Raw genomic sequence first — 20,470 nt, 5'->3', positions numbered from 1 at the left:
TGACTCCAAATAAAAAGATTGCACGTTGAGTTTATGTGCCAGGTTTGACCTGTTTTGCAATGCTGAGCTTTAGGAGATGAGGTTTTGTAGTATGAAATGCATTTCTAGGTAGGTTTGGAAACTAACATTTTTTCCTGAATTGGTAAATGGAGCAAACAGTCCATAGAAAATTCAATCCGAAACAAGTTCTAATTGTCAATTCATTGTTTTATTTTTTAAACAAATCTTACATGTGACTTTTTGTTTTCTTAATGCTTTTACACACATAAAAGCCATGAAAATAATCTGTGCTTCAAAAATATTTTTCTGATTCACGCTGTAGCCGTTCACACCGAGCACATAATTACGCTGGACGAACTTACGGCATTTATGTTTTTCAAACAAAGTTCGATCTTTTCACTAAATTTGGCCATTGAAGCTCAAAACGCACCTCAGCGCTGAATACACAGTGATATAAAATAATACCATCTTCCCCCTGACAAACAGCCAAATGCTGCTCTGGGTTATTCGGTTTCTGAAATTATTATTCTGTCTCCTCAGATGTTCTTCTAAATAAGCTAACAAGAGCTCAGCCTGCCCCACTGACATCCTGAAATATGTGCAAAAAAAGCAGTCGCGATACATCTTCAGCTCCTGGATCAAACCATGAAATTCTCCCTGCTGCTGCCTTCTCATGAGAATTGAATGAACTCAAATTCTCAGTTTCTTGCTTTAGAAACATCAGGAAAAACTCATCAGCGCTCTATGCCGACCTGACCACAGTGTGTTTTTCTTTAAGGACAAATGATTTATAAAAACACAAAACCTTTGGTGTGTGCACGTTTATACACGTTACAGGACAAATTCAGATGGAAAAATTGGAATTACAATTTCAGTGGTTTCAATAAGTCAACTGTTGTAAAAATGTGAAAACCTCTTTAACCCAACACACTGGGCATTTTACACCATTTTAAAACTCCTGCAAATATCTGAGGTCATTTTGCTAATCATAAAGTGTGAGGATACGCTGCTTATTGCTTCTATAACTGACAGTGACTCAAATGCATGTGGTTTCAGACTGTTGATTAAATCATTTAAGCCCACTTTTAGGCTCTGGGAAGTTTTCACAAGTTCTTAATATTTCAATGTCTAAACTATTTCTTGGAAAAAAGAAAAAAATATATCTCTGGGCAGGTTAATTAATAACAGTGGTAGTCAATGTGACTTGCTCTGTTCGGGCAACCTGCCATCTACTCAAACCTCACCCTGCGACTGACACAAACTGAGTAATTCCAGGTGTTCAAGTTCTTCTCAGCACCCACAGATGAAGTGAGCAGCGGTAGTGGTGTGAGCCTATGGACGTGCCAGCCTGCATCAATCATTCCCGACAGGAGCAGACCTCCAGCGCAGCATGGCCTAAATGCTTTAGAGCTTTGGGCTTGTGGCTTCATGTTGTGGGTGTAGCTTGGTCAAGTCAGGGAATAAACACCAGCCAAGAAAAACCTGGTGATCCTCTACCTGTCAGTTTGGCAGAGAGCGAGTAATGATTTTTGTGATGCTTTTGTTTTCCACGAGTTGATTTAGCTGGCTTTGCTTTCCCCTTTCTACTTCCTTTTGTTGACTTTTTTCTCTTTTCTTTGTGTTTTTTTCCTCCTGTCAGCTGTTCTGTTGTTTCTCTGCCAGAGCTGCAAATTTTACTTGAGCTATTTGTCGACTTTATAATTCACACAACTCCACAGTAAAGTTTTGCCAAGAAGCACAAACTGAAATCAAAGGCAACATGAGTGACTGGCTGGGCCACACAGCCTTGGTGAGCAAAGGCAGCGAGGGGGTTAATGCTGATTGTCACTGTTTGCTTTGCCTGAGCTTCTGTTTAATGCCTACTAACTCTGCTCGTATCCCTGAAATACACAAGCCTGAATTCCACCGCAGGGCCAAACAGAGCCACTGTAAGGACAGCTTACTCAGTATTTTCGCTCGTGTTCTCGCAAGACAAATGCTGTGATTTTTTTTTTTTTTTGGAACTTCCTTCCACCAAAGATGATTTGTCAGCTGGGCAGCGGCTTCAGAGAAACGAACAAGTGCTTTTGATCTGGTTTTAGGGACGTTTGCGTTGGTGCCAGCTATGATCCTGTTCAGCCTCCTTCGACTCATGCTACAGTGGAAAAGAGATAGCGAAAACACCCAATGAGCATCACAAAACACGTTAGGCCACCAGAATACAAACGGGAACGTGACATGTTCAATCATGTTCCTCCGTTGCATTCCTGACTTTAGTAATCCATTCCTCCATTTTGCAGGAGGCGAGGGCCACTGGCAGTGTGCAATATTAAAGAAGGGATTATAGAAGTTGAGTGTGTGGGGGTAGGAGCGTGTTTTCTAACAAAAGTGTCTTGTTTGTGGATTAAAGCCTCCAGTGCCCTATGACTAGTGCTGAGCAAATATTAAGTAGAGGGCCTGCCAAGAGGGTAATGTAAATTAGAAAACAAATAATGCATTCAGAGCAAACACTGATTGTCTTAGCTAATGCTTAGGTGGACTGGGATGTAAGCAACTCTCCAGCAATCAACACTGCCACACAGCACACTCTGCAAAGCCTACCCATGCAAATATTCAATTTTTATTAGCTATAACTAAAGAGGCAGAGGTCTAGGCACACACTACTTGGTATGAATTATTTATCAACGAGGAATTCAGGGCCACAAGTTAACGTGAGGTTGTTTTTTTCTTTCCAGAGAACTACAGTGTGTGTGTGTTGGCTGATGAACCTACAAAACCAGATAAAGGAATTTAAAAAAGGGAAGGAAAAAAAGATAGGAAAGGTGCCAGATGCTTGAGCAAGTATTCAGAGCACAGCACAAAGAAAAGATGATCACTAGTAAAAGTACCAAAATATTGCTACACTTACTGTGTAAATCTGTAACCTTTTATATTTCCGTCACCTTTTTATTTTGCTTGAATTTATTGTTTCTTTAAGAAAAAATTCAAGTTAAGCTGTGAAAAATACAGGACAAAAAATAAAGACAATGCATTTCTTTTGTTTTTGAACAGTTGAAAATTTTGCTGTTTCCCCCCCTTTTTTTTTGTTAATGTGACAGCTTATATGTTTTGTTTTTAACTTGAAAAAAAGTAATTCATTTCAAACCACTCATGTCACTCAAAGTATGCCATTCAAATTAAAAACAAAAAACACATTTAATCAAGTGCCACATTAACAGTACTTTAATCCTCAGGCAAGCTCTGCAAAAATACACTTACTACTCAAATGAAAGCAATCGCTCCCATTTCCTTCCATCCATCTCATGTAACAAAGGTCTGAACCTGTTCTGTCTTTTCAAAGCTTACCATGGCCCATCTTTATGCGTGCACTGCAGTTCTCAACTTCTTTAGACCCAACAGAGGTGAAGCCAACAAACGCCCATTGGATAAGACACCAAGGGGTCTTTAAACCAGCTTCCTAGAACAATGTCTGTGTGCAGTCCAAATGTGTCTCACAGTGAATTCATAGCAAATAAGTGTGAGAATACATCTATAGCAAATTATGTCCTATTTTGTGACACATATGATTAATAACACATATTGAAATTCAGTCCTTTACGTTCTCACAAAGCATAAAGCTTCTTAAATAAGCAAGAGATTACCTCAAGTTAAAAATTCATTGCCCAAAAGAAGGAATGATGAAAACCATACAAGCAAAAGCAAATATTGTTATTTCAAAATCACATCAGCCAAGAATTTCACTACAACTCAAGTCTATGTGAAACAAAACAAAACAAAGAAAAAGAAATTGATGGTGAAGAGAACATCCCCATTTTTGCTTCTATGCTGTCATTTGACAGGCAGCCAACATCTCAACTTCAAATTAAACCCTGAAGCTCTCAGTCGACTGTCTGACATTTCCCCTGCCTCGGCAGCCTTGCATTCCCCTCCGTTATACAACAAGCCTGGGCGTCTGGAATGTCATTCCACATGCATCACCAGCTTCTCATTCTACCAGCCCGGCAGCCCACCGCCTTAGCCTCGGATCCACTCTGCTGCCTGTGTGAACCAACGCAACACTTAATCTGTACCCCTGGTCTGAGCTGAAGGGAGTGAGGGGTGGAGGGGTGGGGGGTCTCCTCTCCTCTTTTAAGCTGTTTAACTGAGTAAGTGGTAAGAGGGCACACTGGCTTTTTTAACCCACCAGACCCTTGAGAAGGACAAAGATTAAACTCCTCAGATATGCAAGACTTCTGACCCAGCACAGAGAAGGAGGGAGTGGGGGGTCAGATGGATCTTTGGCTACAACTGCTAAAGTGAATGAAAACCGCATCCAGGCTTTGAAGCCTTTACCAACATCCTGTCAGAGCCGAGTTTGATGATCCAACCTCACCTTGCAAAGATAAACAGAATTCCTTGGAGTAACAGCGTGGTCCACACCACATGCATATTCCAAACCTTTGCCCGAGCACATCTGAAATAGGCACTGACAACGCATCCAAGAATGTGTAACTGACTCGTGACTTTTGCTTCCCAAAATACAGCTTCACTGACATTGTAAAAGGCAAAGAGAAAAGGGCACTGGAGACACGAGTGTAGAGAAAGAGCGACTACGCTAGCCGCTTGCAACTTTTCCAAACACATTCATCAGTCATCACTGCAACTATCACTCATTTCTAACATGTTCTCACCACAGCAGGGGCTCCATCTTTGTTTTGGTTTCAAAGTTGCCAAAAGTTGTTTCTAACCCCCTCCTTTATATACCCCAAAAGAGCACACACCCCTTTTGCTGGCAGCACACTCCTCACACTGACAAATCCAAAATAACATCAAAGTCATACTTCACATTCCAGACTTGAAGGTTTTACTGCAACCAGCTCCCGGCTTGGAGAATAGTCAAGATTTTTAAATTACAACCAAAAACAAAGGAGTTTCTAGGCAAAACTTCAGTAAGCCGTACGCTCATGTGTTTCTAGGTAAGAGTTCCATGCAGCTGTACTTTGATGACTCACCCCCGACACGCCAATCTGCTCCTAGAGTGACACAGCCACCTGATAAGATGAACCCCTCCTTCTGAAATATCCCTTCTTGTTAGTTCAGAGTAAGCCAAGCAAACATGTTCCAAGTCCCGAGACTTCGCTGTAACTGCGGCATATTGTCCTGTACACAAACCGGCACTGCTGTCGGAGATTTGTGTATGAGAATGGGAGTGTGTGGCTCAAAGTGTAGATCAGCTTCTGTCCAATGGCCCTGCCCCCTTTCTCTCTCTCTCTGTCTGTCTGTCTGTCTCTCTCTCTCTCTCGCTCTGTGTAATGTGGTGAGCTGAATACGGCCGCATTCCAGCGTACGACTCACTTCCTGTTATAAAGCACGAGTGAGTGAGATGCTGGACTGTATGTTCCCGTGTGCACGTATAAACAGCGCAAAGTACACTGCTTGTAGAAGTTACTCAATGAAGTCAGTCAACTGAACTCAAATATTCTAATTACAGTGTTTAGATTTATTTTAGACATGAAAAATATAAGACCAACTCACAAGTTGCCTCAATGTCTAGTTGTGTCCTGTGGTTCAAAAGCTCGATTGCTAGTTTCTAAACATTATTTTTAACATTTTTCCTCAGCTTTAAGCTGGAATGATCATTTTACTGTGTTTTCAGATAAGCGGCATCATCGCATTTAAAATTTTAAACACCTAAAGCTGGCATTTCCAACAAAGAACTGGAAATATGTTCAGTGTCATGCAATTTAAATTTTCCTTAGCTCACATATAACCTGCAATAACTCCAGAGCTCATCCCGAGGCAAGACCATGCAATGCTCAGAGAATACACAAAAGACCCAAGAATTACATCTCAAACTACAGCCCTGTGTTAGCATGTTAAAATCCATGACAAGCCAAACCAACCACAACAAAAAAACATTATGATGGCTTATATGGTATATATGGAAGGGCAGGAGAAATATTTGTCCCTCTTAAAAAAGTAGCACAGCTTAGGTTTGGTCGACTGGATAGATGAGACCAAAGCGGAGATGTTCGGTCATAATACAAAGCGCCATGTATGGCAAAAACTAAATGTGGCAGGACAAACAACTCACACCAACTGTTGAGCATGGAGGAGGTGGTCTGATGATATGGTCCTGGCTTACAATCACAGGACCTGAGACTACTATAAAAAAAATTAAAAAAAAGATTTAATCTAATTCAGATGAATTCGGGATTAACCCTGGTTAGGGATGAGAATCAAGAACCAGTTCAGAGTAGTCCAGTTCCTTGGTCAGCAGTGTTGGGAAGGTTACTTTTAAAATGTATTCCATTACAGAATACATGCCCCAAAATGTATTCTGTAACGTATTCCGTTACGTTACTCAATGACAGTAACGTATTCTGAATACTTTGGATTACTTAATATATTATCATGCTTTTTACAACAACGTGAATGTACTATTGTTGTGTGATTTATTACTATTACTGAAGGTCCGCGACTCCGAACTGTAGTAAAGGGACCTCTGACTAATACGGCGGGGTCCCTGTCGGCTCGTAGCCGAAAAATAGCTTTACTTTGTTGTGTGGGTCAACTTTTCTTGTGAGAGACAGAGAGAGGCGTTGAAAGGCTGCTCCAACGGAACTTATTGTTTTCGGAGGAAAACACGAACACGGTGTACAGTCGAGTCTTAATAGCTTACTTACAACTGGGCTCGTCAGGCACTCTTCTTGGCTGCAGTGGTTATTATTATATTTACATGCTTCCAGCTCCCGTTTTTCCTCGATGACAACTCCTACCTTTCCACTTCCCTTTTTCTCCCTCCTCGCGCTCACAGACACATAACGTGTATGGCAGTCCATTCTCCCTGCAGCACGGACTACACTGCCCATGATGCTACATTCTTTAGAGCTATGCTTGTAGCATTCTGCCTGTTAGCTTAGCACAACAACAACAACAACAACGAAAAGGCGCTCTCTCACCCAGGAAACACACAGTCGCAGAGAGAGAGATAGAGCGTCGCCCTGTAACCATGGGAACCGTAACGCTGCCGCCTGGAACAACAGAACGTAGCTGTCAAACAAAACCCAAACAGTCCTGACCCGCGACAAAATGAAACAGGAAAGTACCGCAGTGTAATCCATTTATTTCAACAAAGTAACTGTATTCTGAATACCACCTTTTTAAACGGTAACTGTAACGGAATACAGTTACACATATTTTGTATTTTAAATACGTAACGGCGGTACATGTATTCCGTTACTCCCAAACACTGTTGGTCAGTCTGCCTATCGATCCCGTTCATCAGTTCATGCACTCTCGCTACGATCAGCTGGATCGGAGGAGGAAAACAGTGGTGCAGTTTACAGCGTGGATGTAGACATTCCTTTTATTTTACTGCACAAAGATTGGGAGCACGATGGATACTGCTCCAGGACGAAACAACTGCATCATACTGTTAACGCAACTTAGGCTCTTTGCAAGCACCTGCACAGACAAAACAAGTTCGGCTCTTTGCAAGCACCGGCACAGACATAACGCTAACGCTAAGCTAGCCAAGAGCCCAGACTGGTGTTGAATTTGAGTAAATGCTGACCCCAGCCCAGTACCGCGATAAAGTGAGCAGTCATTTGCGGTGAAGCAGCTGCTGAACTTCAACAGGTATCAAACTGATGAGCAGTCAGGCTGTAGTCTGAGTTTCTATCTTTTCATGTTTCTACATTAGAATCATCGTGACGACCACTTTAAAGTCTCTTTGTGCTGGTTTCCATCTTTTATTTGTGTTGTCGGCTTTGTCTTCATACATAAATACTAAGAGATAGATCGCATGTGTCTTCATTAGAATAGGGATTTGTGTTGGTGTGTGGGGCGGGAAGTTTATATTCTTAACTGGTAATTATGAGACCGTAACATCAAAGTAACTTAACGAGTAGTGTAACAAATGTCTTTCTCCCGGGTGTGATTAAGTAATGTACTGTGCTACTTTTAAGAAAAGTGTTCTCTGTAACAACAAACAAAGAGGGGAAATACCTCCAACATGCACAAACATGTGACAACTCAGCATGAAATGAATTTACATGAATGTAATGACTTTCATATGCTGCTTAGAGATGGTGGTGACTCTCAAAGTGGAGCTAATGTGAATCAATAAGGGAACTGAATTGTTAAGTGATATTGATAATGGAATCGGAATTTCTAATTCTTATCAATCCCCATCTCTTACCTTGAGTGTTCTGTAGTATCAATATGCTAGAAATACACACACACACACACACACACACACACACACACACCTTCACTAGCAAGATAATAACAAACATTCTGGTAGCACAAACAGACTTCATAGCAAGTGATCAATGTTTAACTTGAGGGTTGTTGGGTAAACTCAACCCAACTCGCAGCTTGATGGGGTTTTATTTATTTATTGCATGATTGATGCCAGGTTAATAGTCAGACTACATGTCCCTGGATTTAGAGCAGACTTTCAGTTTGAACAAAAAAATAAAATAAAATAATGAAAAATAAAACCTCCAAGCCAAAGGCAAGATAACCCCGATGATATGATAAGTGTTATTTTGTGGAGTAGTCCTGTTCACATGACTGTGTGAGTTGTATCTAAGAACAACCCCTTAAAAAAAGAAAAGAATAAACTGAGGACAAAAAATATTCAGCACAAAATCAAAATTTCATGTCAAAACAAACCAACAGTACTGTTTCACAGTCTGTGGCCTGTCGCTGGCAGGACCTAGAAATGTTTATTTTTAAACATACTATTGCTCTAAAATGAGAAAACAAGACTTACTTGTTTGTCAACAACAACCACCATTAAAATCATACCAGATGAATGAGCACCTAATATTTTAATTAAAATTAAAAAAAATAATGAGATGCACAAGCACAGTAACCATTTCTAGTCATGAAATGAATTAATAAAAAACAAACACACAAAAAAAAAATCTCTTCAGCCGGCAACTGTTCCACAGAATGGAAATGAACATCAGAGGCGTTGAGAAACATCTGTATTGTGCAACAAGAGAATAAATCATCACTGGATTATTTTGTCATCTACAGTCACAGATGAGTCTGCCTGTCAAGAAACAGTCTTATCGGTACCGGCCTTTTTTTTTCCCAGCAGTTCACAAGATGTGATGATGCAAACATTCCTCTGTTACCAAAAAATGCAATTTTCCCACACGGGATGAATATGTTAGGAGTTGTGGTATTGGTTTACCCAGTGTAAGAAGTGACTGATGATGAGAAAACAGTTTGGAAGTGGATGAACGAAAGAAGCTTGATAGCAGTATGTTGAAAATGAATGCACACAGCACCGTGGAGGAAGGGAAGTAAAATCGGTCTGGGTTTACTAAAGGGTGTTTCAGGGTGGAAGTCCACAGTTCCATGCAGTTACTAGAAACTATGGCTAAAAATAGTTTAGTGTTGAATGCAGAGTACATGTGAAAATAATGATTGTCTTTAGCCTGTTGTTAACATTTGAAAGTTGCAGATTTGGCACATCTAATTTAAGGAACACACTGGAAAATCTTCTGAAGGAAAATTCATCCCTGAAACCATTAACAGCTCAGTAGTTGAAAAGCTTTTAAAGACACTCGCCTAAAACACAACCATCTCAATAATGGCCCAAAAAATAGATGTGTAACATCTGAAAAATGGCAGCTACAAAAAAAATGTGTTATTCTGTGCAGAGTGATATAGTGGTAGACAACTGTCACAACAGATCACCCGTTCCAAATGTTTTCATCCCATTAAATGGTCATTATCAGTTGTAATCACTTCCATAGATCTCACTAGGAAGCACCATCCTGTGGCTGCTAACAGGCTCGGTAGGCAGTTATCATCTGATCTCATCAGTCATGCACTGAAAGCACATTTTAAATCTGCAATGTAGTCATCACCCTGGTAACCTGCATGTGGCTAACAACGTGAAAGTGTAGATTTCTAATCAAACCATTATCTTATAACCCGAGCCAAGTAGCTTTGGTATCTTAACCTAAACAGACGGTGTGTAAAAGAGAAATAAGTGGCAACTAAAAATGAAAGTAAACAAGTAAACAGTCAGTTAAACTGAAATGCCTTCCTGTCTCTTTGTCATAAATGCTGCTTTTTCCTCTGTCCTGTTTTTGAGAATGTCCATTAATTGGAAAGTTGGTGGTCTAAAACCTCCTTAGGCCAGAGGATACTGTATCCCAAATGGCCTCAATGCATTATGTGAGTTTCTACGATAGAAACACTGAACATAACACAAGCTGCACTCAGTTTAAAGCTCCGGGTGGTCACCAAGGCTCAAGAAGTACTCTGTAACTCTTATTTCATAAAAAAATGTATTGGCATTTATAATCTCTGCAGAATCATAAATTATACAAGGCTGACTGCCACTTTTAAAACTGACTAAATCAGTAGTGCACTTTGGTCACGGCACGCTAAAGTTAGCCTTCAGTGTACCGTGACTAAACATGTATCTATTTAGGTGATATTTGATTTTGGGTTTACGGCATACAGTTCCAGCTTCTACGATTAATGACTGAGCCATTCATCTCCCCCCTGGATCAGATGTCACTACAGCTACCAGCAGTAAGAGAGCGAGAGAAGCACTGAGAGAATGATGGAGACGTATCAGGTTTTCAACCTTGCTGCTAGTGTAGATATGAACAGCCATTTCTGGGTAGGGCCTGTCTGAAACCCAATTCCACCACATCTTTAAAAGCTTTAGGAAGTCCCACTGGACTCCATTCAGTTACTCGTGCCACAACCAATTTCCCCTCCGAGCCATTTTACCTTCACCATTTGTCCTCTTTATAGACTAGGTGAGGCAGTGTGTCTGGATCTTTTCTTACCACCCAGTGTTTTGCCCCTATAGGAAAACCGTTAATAAGAACAATCCATGTAAAAGACAAGAAAAGAAAAAAAACAAAACAAAAAAACAAAAAACGACAGAAACGTTCATAATAAGATGATAAGACAAACAAATGCTTTAATACAGAAACTATGACAGTCACGCTTTCTACCAGGAAAACAGGAAGATTTCAGTTAGGTTTACAGCTTTGCATCACATTAAATGATTGTACAGAGTTTCTCTAGCACTGTTACAGGAATACAGCCACAACGCCGCTGTCAGGAAAAAGTCTTATTCTTCTCCTTTTCATTCTTGAACTGAAAATGCAGACTGTCATTCAAAACCTGAGTGAGTTTCATGACCCAGGAGTCCTTGAAACGTTGACTTAGAATGTGCCATTGAATGTGTCATTTTGAAAATGTCTGATTGTCACTGAGGAAATAGGTTCTGCTTCATTTCCCCCAAAACACCTTTTTTTGTTCTTTCTTTTAAATAGAGCCAAGTGGCTTACAATATACTAGGGGGTTAATACAAAAATTTCATTAATGAAATTAGTGTATGAATATAAAAAACTACAACAACCAATGACAGTTGGCCATAATCTAATCAGCCAGTGCAATAGTAAATTACCTTGGTAAATTTAACATTGCATATTTTTCTCTACTTCATTGTTGGCATGAACTGGCTCCTTTTGTATAACTGTTTTCAACACAGTGTATGTGCCGTTTCACTAAGATTAACAAACCTGTGTTAGTCAGGTAGGTAACTTTATATAATTCATGTTTGTCTAACTCTGGGTCTTGATGTAGGCCCACTATCTGAAACAAATGGTCTCAGCTGCATTAAAGCTGCTTTAAACCTTTTATTTTGATTGGGTGCCGCATCCAGAACTGTGCCCCAGAGAAACACATTAAGCCTCAGTCAGGCCTACAGATTGGTTGCTGCCTTCCTGGTAACCACCAGTCATTAGCGAAAGATGTATTTCCTGACTAGTGGTGAGTGGTTGCTGGTGAAGTTGCTGTTGTTGTTGCAAAGAGAATACTGCATCAAAAACCTCTTTGTCAGCATTCTGTTGGTTAGTGGATTGCTGCAGTTACATGGAAGACACTGACTTCCAACAGCAAAACTTGGAAAAGGTGCAAAAAGCGGAAAAGTAGTTTGCTTTCAGAATTAAAGCGTCACATTTCTCCTGCAAAATATCAGTTTCAAAAGCAGCTACTTTTAGTTTGAAGGCTGATGCTCACAGCTTGTGATTTCTTAGTTTTACAGTCAGTTGGCGAATAGTTGGAGTGTATTTTTTTGTTATTAGATAACAAGTCAATATCATCCAGGCAGACTGTAGAAACTTAGATACCTGTGTTTGCTAGGAGATTGCTGGCCAGTCTCTAGGACCGTATGAGTGAGGCCGTACGATATCCATATTTGTATAGAGGAAAGAGAAACCAGCATCTGAAAGTTTTTGTTTAAAGTAGCCTGAGCCTACTTTTTGCCATGTTTAATATGCTGTTGACCAACAAAACACTAGGGGTCATTCTGCTTTCTCACCGATGGAAATGTTACCCTTGGATTAAACTTGGAAGAGTGTGGAGGGTAAAATGATAAAAGAAGCTCACAGACATTTACCTGCTCTATTGTTACATAAGCTCAATCAGACATCACACAGACTTCGTTCTAAGAAGCTTGTCAAGTTTGATCCAACTAATTCAGACTTTTGCATTCTACACGCCCAGCATGTCTACAAAAGTCAGCGCTGTGGTGAATGAACAGCTGTATGTTGCGTGCTCTGTACAATGCAATATTCCCATTTGACTATTGCCAGATTGCCTTCTTTTCATCTAGCTGCTCACATGAATCTCAGCTAGTGGCACTGAAGCACATTCTCGCAGAAACTAAAACCGCTCAACGTGCAGTTGGTGCTTCATATGCATAATTTAGCAGAGAAAACATAAATGTGACAGTCCTGAATAAAGCAGTTGGCTTTATTCTGAACATCTGAGCTAATTATCAACCCCATACAGTCTCACACAGCACAGCGGATCCACCCTCCACAAGCTCCTTTGCAACATATGCTTAGTAAACACTTTCAGGGCCTTCTTCTCCTCTGTGACTGTGGTCAAGCATTAACTTTAATCTGCCAGTACCTTCGGCATCACTCACTCACTCACTCACACACACACACACACACACACACACTCTCTCACTCACACACACACACACTCTCTCACTCACACACACACACACACTCTCTCACACACACACACTCTCTCACACACACACACACACACACACACACACACACACACACACACACACACACTTTCACCTTCGTAAAACTGAAAAGGTTATATTTAAGAGGGGGCTAGCTTTTTGGCACATTTCCGATCAACTCTTCCGTTTTAAATGCATCCCACGTTCGGACAAACCCAAAGAACGACCTCAGTGGACTCCCGCTGTACAGCCGGAACAGTTCTGCTCCACGGCCTAAAGTGACGGCCTCGAGATCAGAGTGGCCGTAGGTGTGTTATGCAAGCCTAATGGATAAAAAGATCATTGTTTTCAAGACGCCTACAGGGATATTTCATGTAACAGATCCACTTGTGAAATCGCAGCTTTTTAACATTTGAGTCTTGGCTTCAGAGGTGGTGAACACTGCTGTGAGAGGGGAACATGAGTCTTAAGTCCTCTGAAGGTGCCATAAATAATTATTTTCAACCCTCTTTAAAAAACTAAAATAATATGCAATATGGTTAAATCAGAAAAAGCAGGAATTATCCAAGAGATAGACTAATGAAATGGTTTGTGTTACTTGAGCTTTTCAACTATTCTAAAATGGTGATGATGATAACGCTTTCTACCCAAGGTTATTGAGCCTACTGTGATACAGGTCAAAAGCTTTAAAAGGACATGACTTATGCTAATCTTTTAATTATGATGAGGAATCCATACAATTTAGTCAAGGTGTCTCTACTTGCAAAGTACAAGTGTTACAGTGTAAGCTACTATAATGTGGTTTTACACAGCTTCAAACCATGCCTATGTATCCCGCTTTTTACCCTATGACAGCTGGGATAGGCTCTAGCTTCCCCTCTATGTAACCCTTAATTGGATAAGTGTATTAGGAATGGACAGATGTACATTCACCTTTTTGCAGTGTTGGTGATATAGTTTGAGAATTTCAGAATGTAAAAATGTATTTTAATAAAAACTGTTTATAATTTTTAAAGGCGACATGTATTTTATTCTCGACCTAGTCACCTAATGTATTTCTCTTGAACTGCAGAGAAGTCATGTTGATGTCCCAGCAACATTCTTGTACATGAGAATTAACCAATTTGCAAAGGTAAATGTTAAAATGACTATCTGTATTAAATAACTGATTTTAAAAAAAGATATAAATTAAAATTAAATAGTTATGCCAAAAACATAAGTAAAATCTGTTTTAGAAACCAAAGGAACAATGATAAAGTTACAATTTTCTTTAGTGAAATCGCATAACTGCATGCAAACATTTGCTGCTGTGCAACATTTTTACAAGCCAATTTTAATAAAAGTTAAGAAGCTGATAAGACAGGAAACAAATCTTGGTGAGAGAGACATTTGTCTCTTTATTTTAAATTAGCTTGGAAGGAAAGCAGATGCTTGCATGTTACTGCCAAAAATCACACCTTCAAACAGCATTCAAAATGGCCGATGATCTTACCTGCTTCTGGGCAGGAACATGGATTCTTTGATGAAAACTGAGCCAGACAACAGGATGTACCAGCAGCTTCCTATGTCATCAGGGCTGAAAGACAGAAAGAGATACATTAGTTCAGAATGTATTAATGGTGATATTTTGACACGAAGCAGCCAAAAATATAATTAAGGTTGATGAACAAAATGAGAATTTTTGTAGATTTGGATAGATGAGCCTATAACTGATGAAAAGAACCCAAAGAAACCCAAAATGCTCTGGGTCTCAATCTGTTATTTGCAGGATGTGTAAAACAAACAGGATCCAAAGGGTCAGCAATTCAACATCCTACTGGCATCGTAAGACACCGCCAGGCATCCTAATGCATCACAGCTATTCTGGCTATTAAAAACAGATTTGCAAGTAAGGTGAAATATTTCATTTGATTTGTTGCTGTGGATAATAAAAAGAAAAAACAATTCTTGACAGAAATTCCCAAAAGGGCTCCCTGCTTAATCTATGCCACTACATGAGGGGCATGGATTCCATCATCAGTGGGTGTACAAGGCTCTCTGCAGACTTGTATGCACAACAACTACACTACAAGGCCACCAAAAGCACAAAGATCCTCCAGGTAGACTACAGAGTAGTATAATAAGAACAAGTAGTCTTCTGTGGAGTCTGCAGCTATCTTTGTGAATGCCCACAAGGCAGAACACTCCCTGCTTTTACCCTCTACGACAGTAAATTGAAAATGTTTATGTACAAATCAATATATTGATGGAGCTTATTTGCTGTGTCAGTTTACTTATCACCATTTTCTGTGCAGGTACTGTGACTTAATGCATCAGTGATGCAAGACTGCTCGCTGCGCCAAATGATTAATAAAATTACAAAAAATGTAAAAAAGCGAGAAACTGAAAGGAAGGGAGAGAGAGAACTGTGAATGAACTGAAGACTCATTTCTGTCCCCACACAAACAGGAAAATGGGCCTCTGAAATAAACTCACACTGACCTCTGGATGATGCAGCTGATTGTCAAGTCATTTTCCAGGGAAAATGACAGGTAAAAAACAACAACACTAAACATCAAGACTGTGCACTTTTTTCAGCTTTAAGGATTGTGTGGCAGTTCATGTGAACCACAGGCCTTACTAAGGAACATCAAAAGACTCCACTGAGGAGAATTTGCCTACAGATAAACAACTCACTAAATATAATTTTCAGAAATCACATTTGGTACGTCAGTGTTAATAAACTACGCTGCTAATGTTGAAAGGATATCCTCAGATTTTAAAATTCATCAGTTTTGTCTCTGTAATCATCTCGCTTATCCTTGGGTCTTCACAGATACCGCAGGGATTGCACCGAGATAATCTCAAAAGGCTGAACCTCTATCAGTGGTACATGCAGGATTATCAAAGAGACATACATATTAACCTAATGAGAATGTAAACAAAGAAAGAAAGAACAATAATCATAAATAATAATAATGCTTGCTTTCGTCTATACGCAATCAATTCAATGCAGAGCGCTTCAAGGGGAGTCAACATATATAACTGCTGTGCTGGTGAGATAAAGTATAAGGAAGCAAAATGCTGCTGTACCAGCATAAATTGTGAGTTATGTGTTACTGGATTTAGTTAAGTATAAGCTTATATCAAAACAGATTACACCGGAGACACTGTGCTGCATTTTTCAGGTAATTACAACAGTGATCAGTGAATTTTTTGACTGCTTTGTGAGTCCCAAAAAAAAGCCATCGCTGACAGCCTTGTCAATCAGACGTGTTGGGAAACGCACCTCTGACAGTAAAGAAGCAAAAATCCAGAGAAGGAAATATTCCCGTCACATGTAACACTGATACCAACCTTCAGCAGTATGGGAAATCTGACATGAATCATGAAGTCCTAGCAGTTATGGGCAAAACATGCCAGTACTTGTAAACTGCTGTAATTTATGCTACCATAACTTAATTCACCATAGCAGTTAATGGTTACTTTGTTAGTTAATATCTCTCAGCTGGCCTGGGAACGCCTTAGTGTTCCCCCGGATAAGCTGGAGGAGATGGCTGGGGAGAGGTCTGGCTTCTCTGCGTAGGCTGCTGCCCCCGCGCCCCGGATAAAGCGGAAGAAGATGGATGGATGTTAGTTAATGTTTCCAAATGTATCTGTTAATTACACAATTTAAAGCTGGTTGAACCCCCCTACTTGTTCAGTCTTTTTCCTAGCTGGGTTGTCATGAACTTTAACATATTAACTGTGGCCTGTAGAGTTTAAGATCTACCTCTTGCGTTTTGCGCAGTTTATCAAATAACATTTTAAGAAACCTAACAATCCCATATAAGCACAAGTTTAAGTGACACTGAAGTTTATGCTTCATTAAAAGGCAAAAAACGTAATTCTCTTTGCTATGAATGCACAAAATGATCTTAACAGCAGGCTAAAATAAATGCTTCTCTATATGACGCCTGCCTCCACCAGTCTGTTTATTAGTCTGTACTTTAAAATGTCACCGTCTCACAGAAGCTGAACGTCTGCAGAAATCAAATCTCTTACTTGAAGTTTCTCTGGTGTTAATAAGACATCAGCTTGAGTTATTATTTCTGAGCATAATCCTGGTTCAAGTAAGACGTTTTAATTAGCAAGATAATGGAAATTAATAACCAGTCACATCTGCAAGGTGGGACTGGTTTTTACTAACAGAAAGGTAAAAGATGGGTGCCCTTATTATACATCTTGTTCTTCACAGAAATGTATATCCACACCCACCATCACTGTGCTGACTGAGTTTTTTCCCCTTTTAATCAAAGGGAACAAAGTCTTGCCCCTCCTTCCTCCTCTCCACATTTTCCTTTCACAACTAATGAGGCTGCAGACAGCACACCCTACTGACACACAGCAAATTCTTCCTCCACAATCATCCCTTCTCTTTTCCCCCCTTTTCTCCACTGATCTCCATCTGGTTCCCTGCAGACTCGTTCAGTCCTTTATATGGTTCTTCTTTACATTTGGATACGACACGAAATGAAATGTTCAATTATTAATTGCCGGTATGTAGGGAGGGAAGCGAGGGAAGCACCTCACATGGCTGAGAAGTAGGAGGAGAAGATACAACACCAAAAAAGTAGGAGATAGAAGACTCTTATGTGGAGCGACAGCTTGACTGAACTGGGTCATGAGTACTGGAAGCGGTAGTCAAATGCTAAGCATCATCCACCAAAACCCTCACAGGGAAACCTTTAACAGTGGGGGATCTGGTTGATCGCCATGGAGGCAGCAGCAGGGGTAAAATGGGGACAAAATTTTATGACAGATTTTCACAAAATTAGGTTTGACTTTTACAAACTGTTTCATTAAAGAATAATTGCCTTTTGCAAATAGTAAAGGGAATCATAGTTGGCTCTTAGAAAAAATATTTTACAGGCTCAAAAATTCACGGTTTAACTGTTCTGAACATTATGGTTTGGGGGTTTTCCCGTTTTCCTAGTGTGCTACAGATTTTTTATAAAAGAGTTACTAAGCCCAAAGTCCACACCAACATTTCAGTACATTTCTTTTATTAGATGGTCTGACTTTATAACACACATTACAGTTGTCAAAAAAAGTCTTTACATTTCTGCAAGTGTAGTTTTTGACTTTCATTAAATTAACTGCAAATGCAAGTCTTTCTATGCAACAGAATATTGTAAAATAAATGCATAAAAAAGGCCAATTTTCGATATATATTATTGCACATATTATTACAACACACACACAAACAAACAATCAGGAGTTTCAAAACACTAGAAGTGTTTCTACACTCGCATTGAGGGACATATAAGCAACTCTGACTATTTTAACTTGTCATGCTGCTTTCACCATGGACTCGGGAGACTGGCAGTCTCACAATGTTGTGTTGATATTTTGAAATAAAGCATTCAAAGTTTTCAACTGTCCAACAAACACAAAATTAAAAAGAAAAAGAAAAAAAAAGGTCAGGAGACGACAGAGTCTACTGGTTAATGTCCAGCGCTTAAAACTTTTGACCAAACTACTTTTTTTTGCATAACTCCAAAATATTTCCTTTCAACACAGGATATAACAAAAAAAAGAAAAAAAAATCTTATTCTAAAAATAAACATCCATCTGTCATTTTTCTGTCATTAAAAAGCAGCTCTACCAGATACTTAGCAAATGACTAACGTCTCCATGTCACTGCCACACAAGCTGAACAGAATTTACTGGAATGAATAATTATATAAGCTGACTGGTCGCTGTGATGAGTTTTTCAGCTCTTTCTCCCAGAGTTTTCCTTCATCTACCTTCCCATGACGCCGTTTATGAAGGAAAGCAGCTTCACGCTGTCACATGGAACAGGAGCTGCCTGTGAGGGCAACTTTCCGACAGCTGCTCCCTCTGAACCTTAGCCAGGGGTTAAAATATCAGTCTGTTAAGTGTTCTTCTTTAATATTGTCAGAATATATTGGATAAAATGTGTTTTCTCCTCGACAGAAATAAGTTGCTTCAGCAAATCATTTTTAAAAACACTAATTAAAACAAAAAAATTATTCATTGATTTACAAAAAAAGAAAAAAGACCTCAGTTCATTATGACAAACATTATCTGCTTTTTTACAATTACTGTCCATTCAAAGTCCCAAGGCAATTTTAATTTGTCCAACCAAAAACAAAACAAAACGCACAAATTGCACAGGATCAGAAGTTAATGTGAAACCACATTAATGGCTTCAAAAATATATATATAATAATATAATGCTTGTTTTAATGGTACTGTAGTTGTGTTAATTTGTGTAGGTATTTGCCTACAGAGGGGAGATTTCAACCTAGACTATGTTCACCATTGCAGTTCTCCAAAAAACCTACCAGCGCATAACTCAACTATACCGCTCGAATGCTGCCTGGTTGGCAAGTGGGTCAGACTGGGGAAGGGAGTGACAGCAGTGATGACTAGTAACAGGAGAGGTATCTCTCTCACACACACACACACACACACACACACACACACACACACACACACAAAATCCCTGAACTTCAGCTCTTTGCATGTTATAACTCTGCTCTTCTCCACAGTGGCTAAAGGACCGACAACAGCACAACCAAAGTAGCCCATAAACCAGCTGTTCTTTAGTCACTGCCTCTATCTGGCAACCAATGCTCTCTGCAGATAGCTCCCTGTGGTCTGCAACGCACAATGCCCTGCAAATAAATACAGTTGGATTTTTCACTCAGCAGAGGGTCAAAAGTCAAGGGTTTCATTTATAGAGCTGACATGGAAGAGGTTAAAGACCAGCCAGATGATGCTAACCCTCTTCACCAGCCAATGTGCCAGGTCAGCCACCATCGAGGGTTTAGCACTTTAATCTTCGGATGGTAAATCCAGAGAGGTTCAGATTTGCAGAATGCAGGATGCGATGTTTTCATGTGATACCGAATGTGTCTTTATGAGTGTGCAGCCCAAGGCAGTACTTTTTAAAACTATCACCCTTATCATCCAATCGTTACTGCAGGCCTGCCAACAGCCATGCAGGGCCTGCAAAGTTATAAGCGTGGAAGTCATTACAAAGGTCACTTCAGCAGGACTGCATGTTTGCTGAACAGAAATAAATATACAAATAGACAGCTGGGATTCAGTTCTATGTAAAATGTCCTTTTGAGGCAGTCAACTTTAGCTCCAACTAAAAAAAATGCATAAATAAAGTCTCCTAAATGTCTTGGAAATTATTCTGACATTTGATTAATTGTCACTGTAGACCAACTTTAAATGCGGTTTACATTTTTTTTAAACTAATTTCTTTAGTATTGCAATGCTTTACACTATATGTGGTTTTCTGGGATACAACTTAATATTGATACTATCAAAATTTAATTTCCCCATTAACTTTTAGAGCCCTCACTTTGCAGCCTATTATTGCCACTGTTATAAACAGATGAGGAGAGAAAGAGACTGGTAAAAGCTTGTGTTTTCAGTATAGCAGGCTGATTAAAACCCTGCAGAGAAAGCTCAGTC

At 39.7% G+C, this 20,470-nt stretch overlaps 1 protein-coding gene across 9 annotated transcripts in view; it reads right to left on the bottom strand.

The window, feature by feature from the left end:
- The window catches only part of rapgef2b (Rap guanine nucleotide exchange factor 2b), a 109,502-nt gene that overhangs the window by 53,503 nt on the left and 35,529 nt on the right, over positions 1-20,470 (bottom strand). For 8 of the 9 annotated variants that reach the window (XM_085416076.1, XM_085416112.1, XM_085416129.1 and 5 more), the window contains exon 4: positions 14,490-14,573. In XM_085416076.1, the coding sequence (XP_085272202.1) occupies positions 14,490-14,573 (84 nt within the window). Of the gene's footprint in view, positions 1-4,970; positions 5,188-14,489; positions 14,574-20,470 lie in introns of those variants that run through there. The other variant, XM_085416144.1, reaches the window with a different exon arrangement.

Source organism: Rhamphochromis longiceps, linkage group LG2, assembly GCF_057381845.1.
Source record: "Rhamphochromis longiceps isolate RC_006_pf linkage group LG2, R_longiceps_female_GT1.1, whole genome shotgun sequence".
Lineage (NCBI taxonomy): Eukaryota > Metazoa > Chordata > Actinopteri > Cichliformes > Cichlidae > Rhamphochromis > Rhamphochromis longiceps.
The sequence above is the reverse complement of the archived record's forward strand: the minus strand, read 5'-3'. Positions and strand labels throughout refer to the sequence as shown.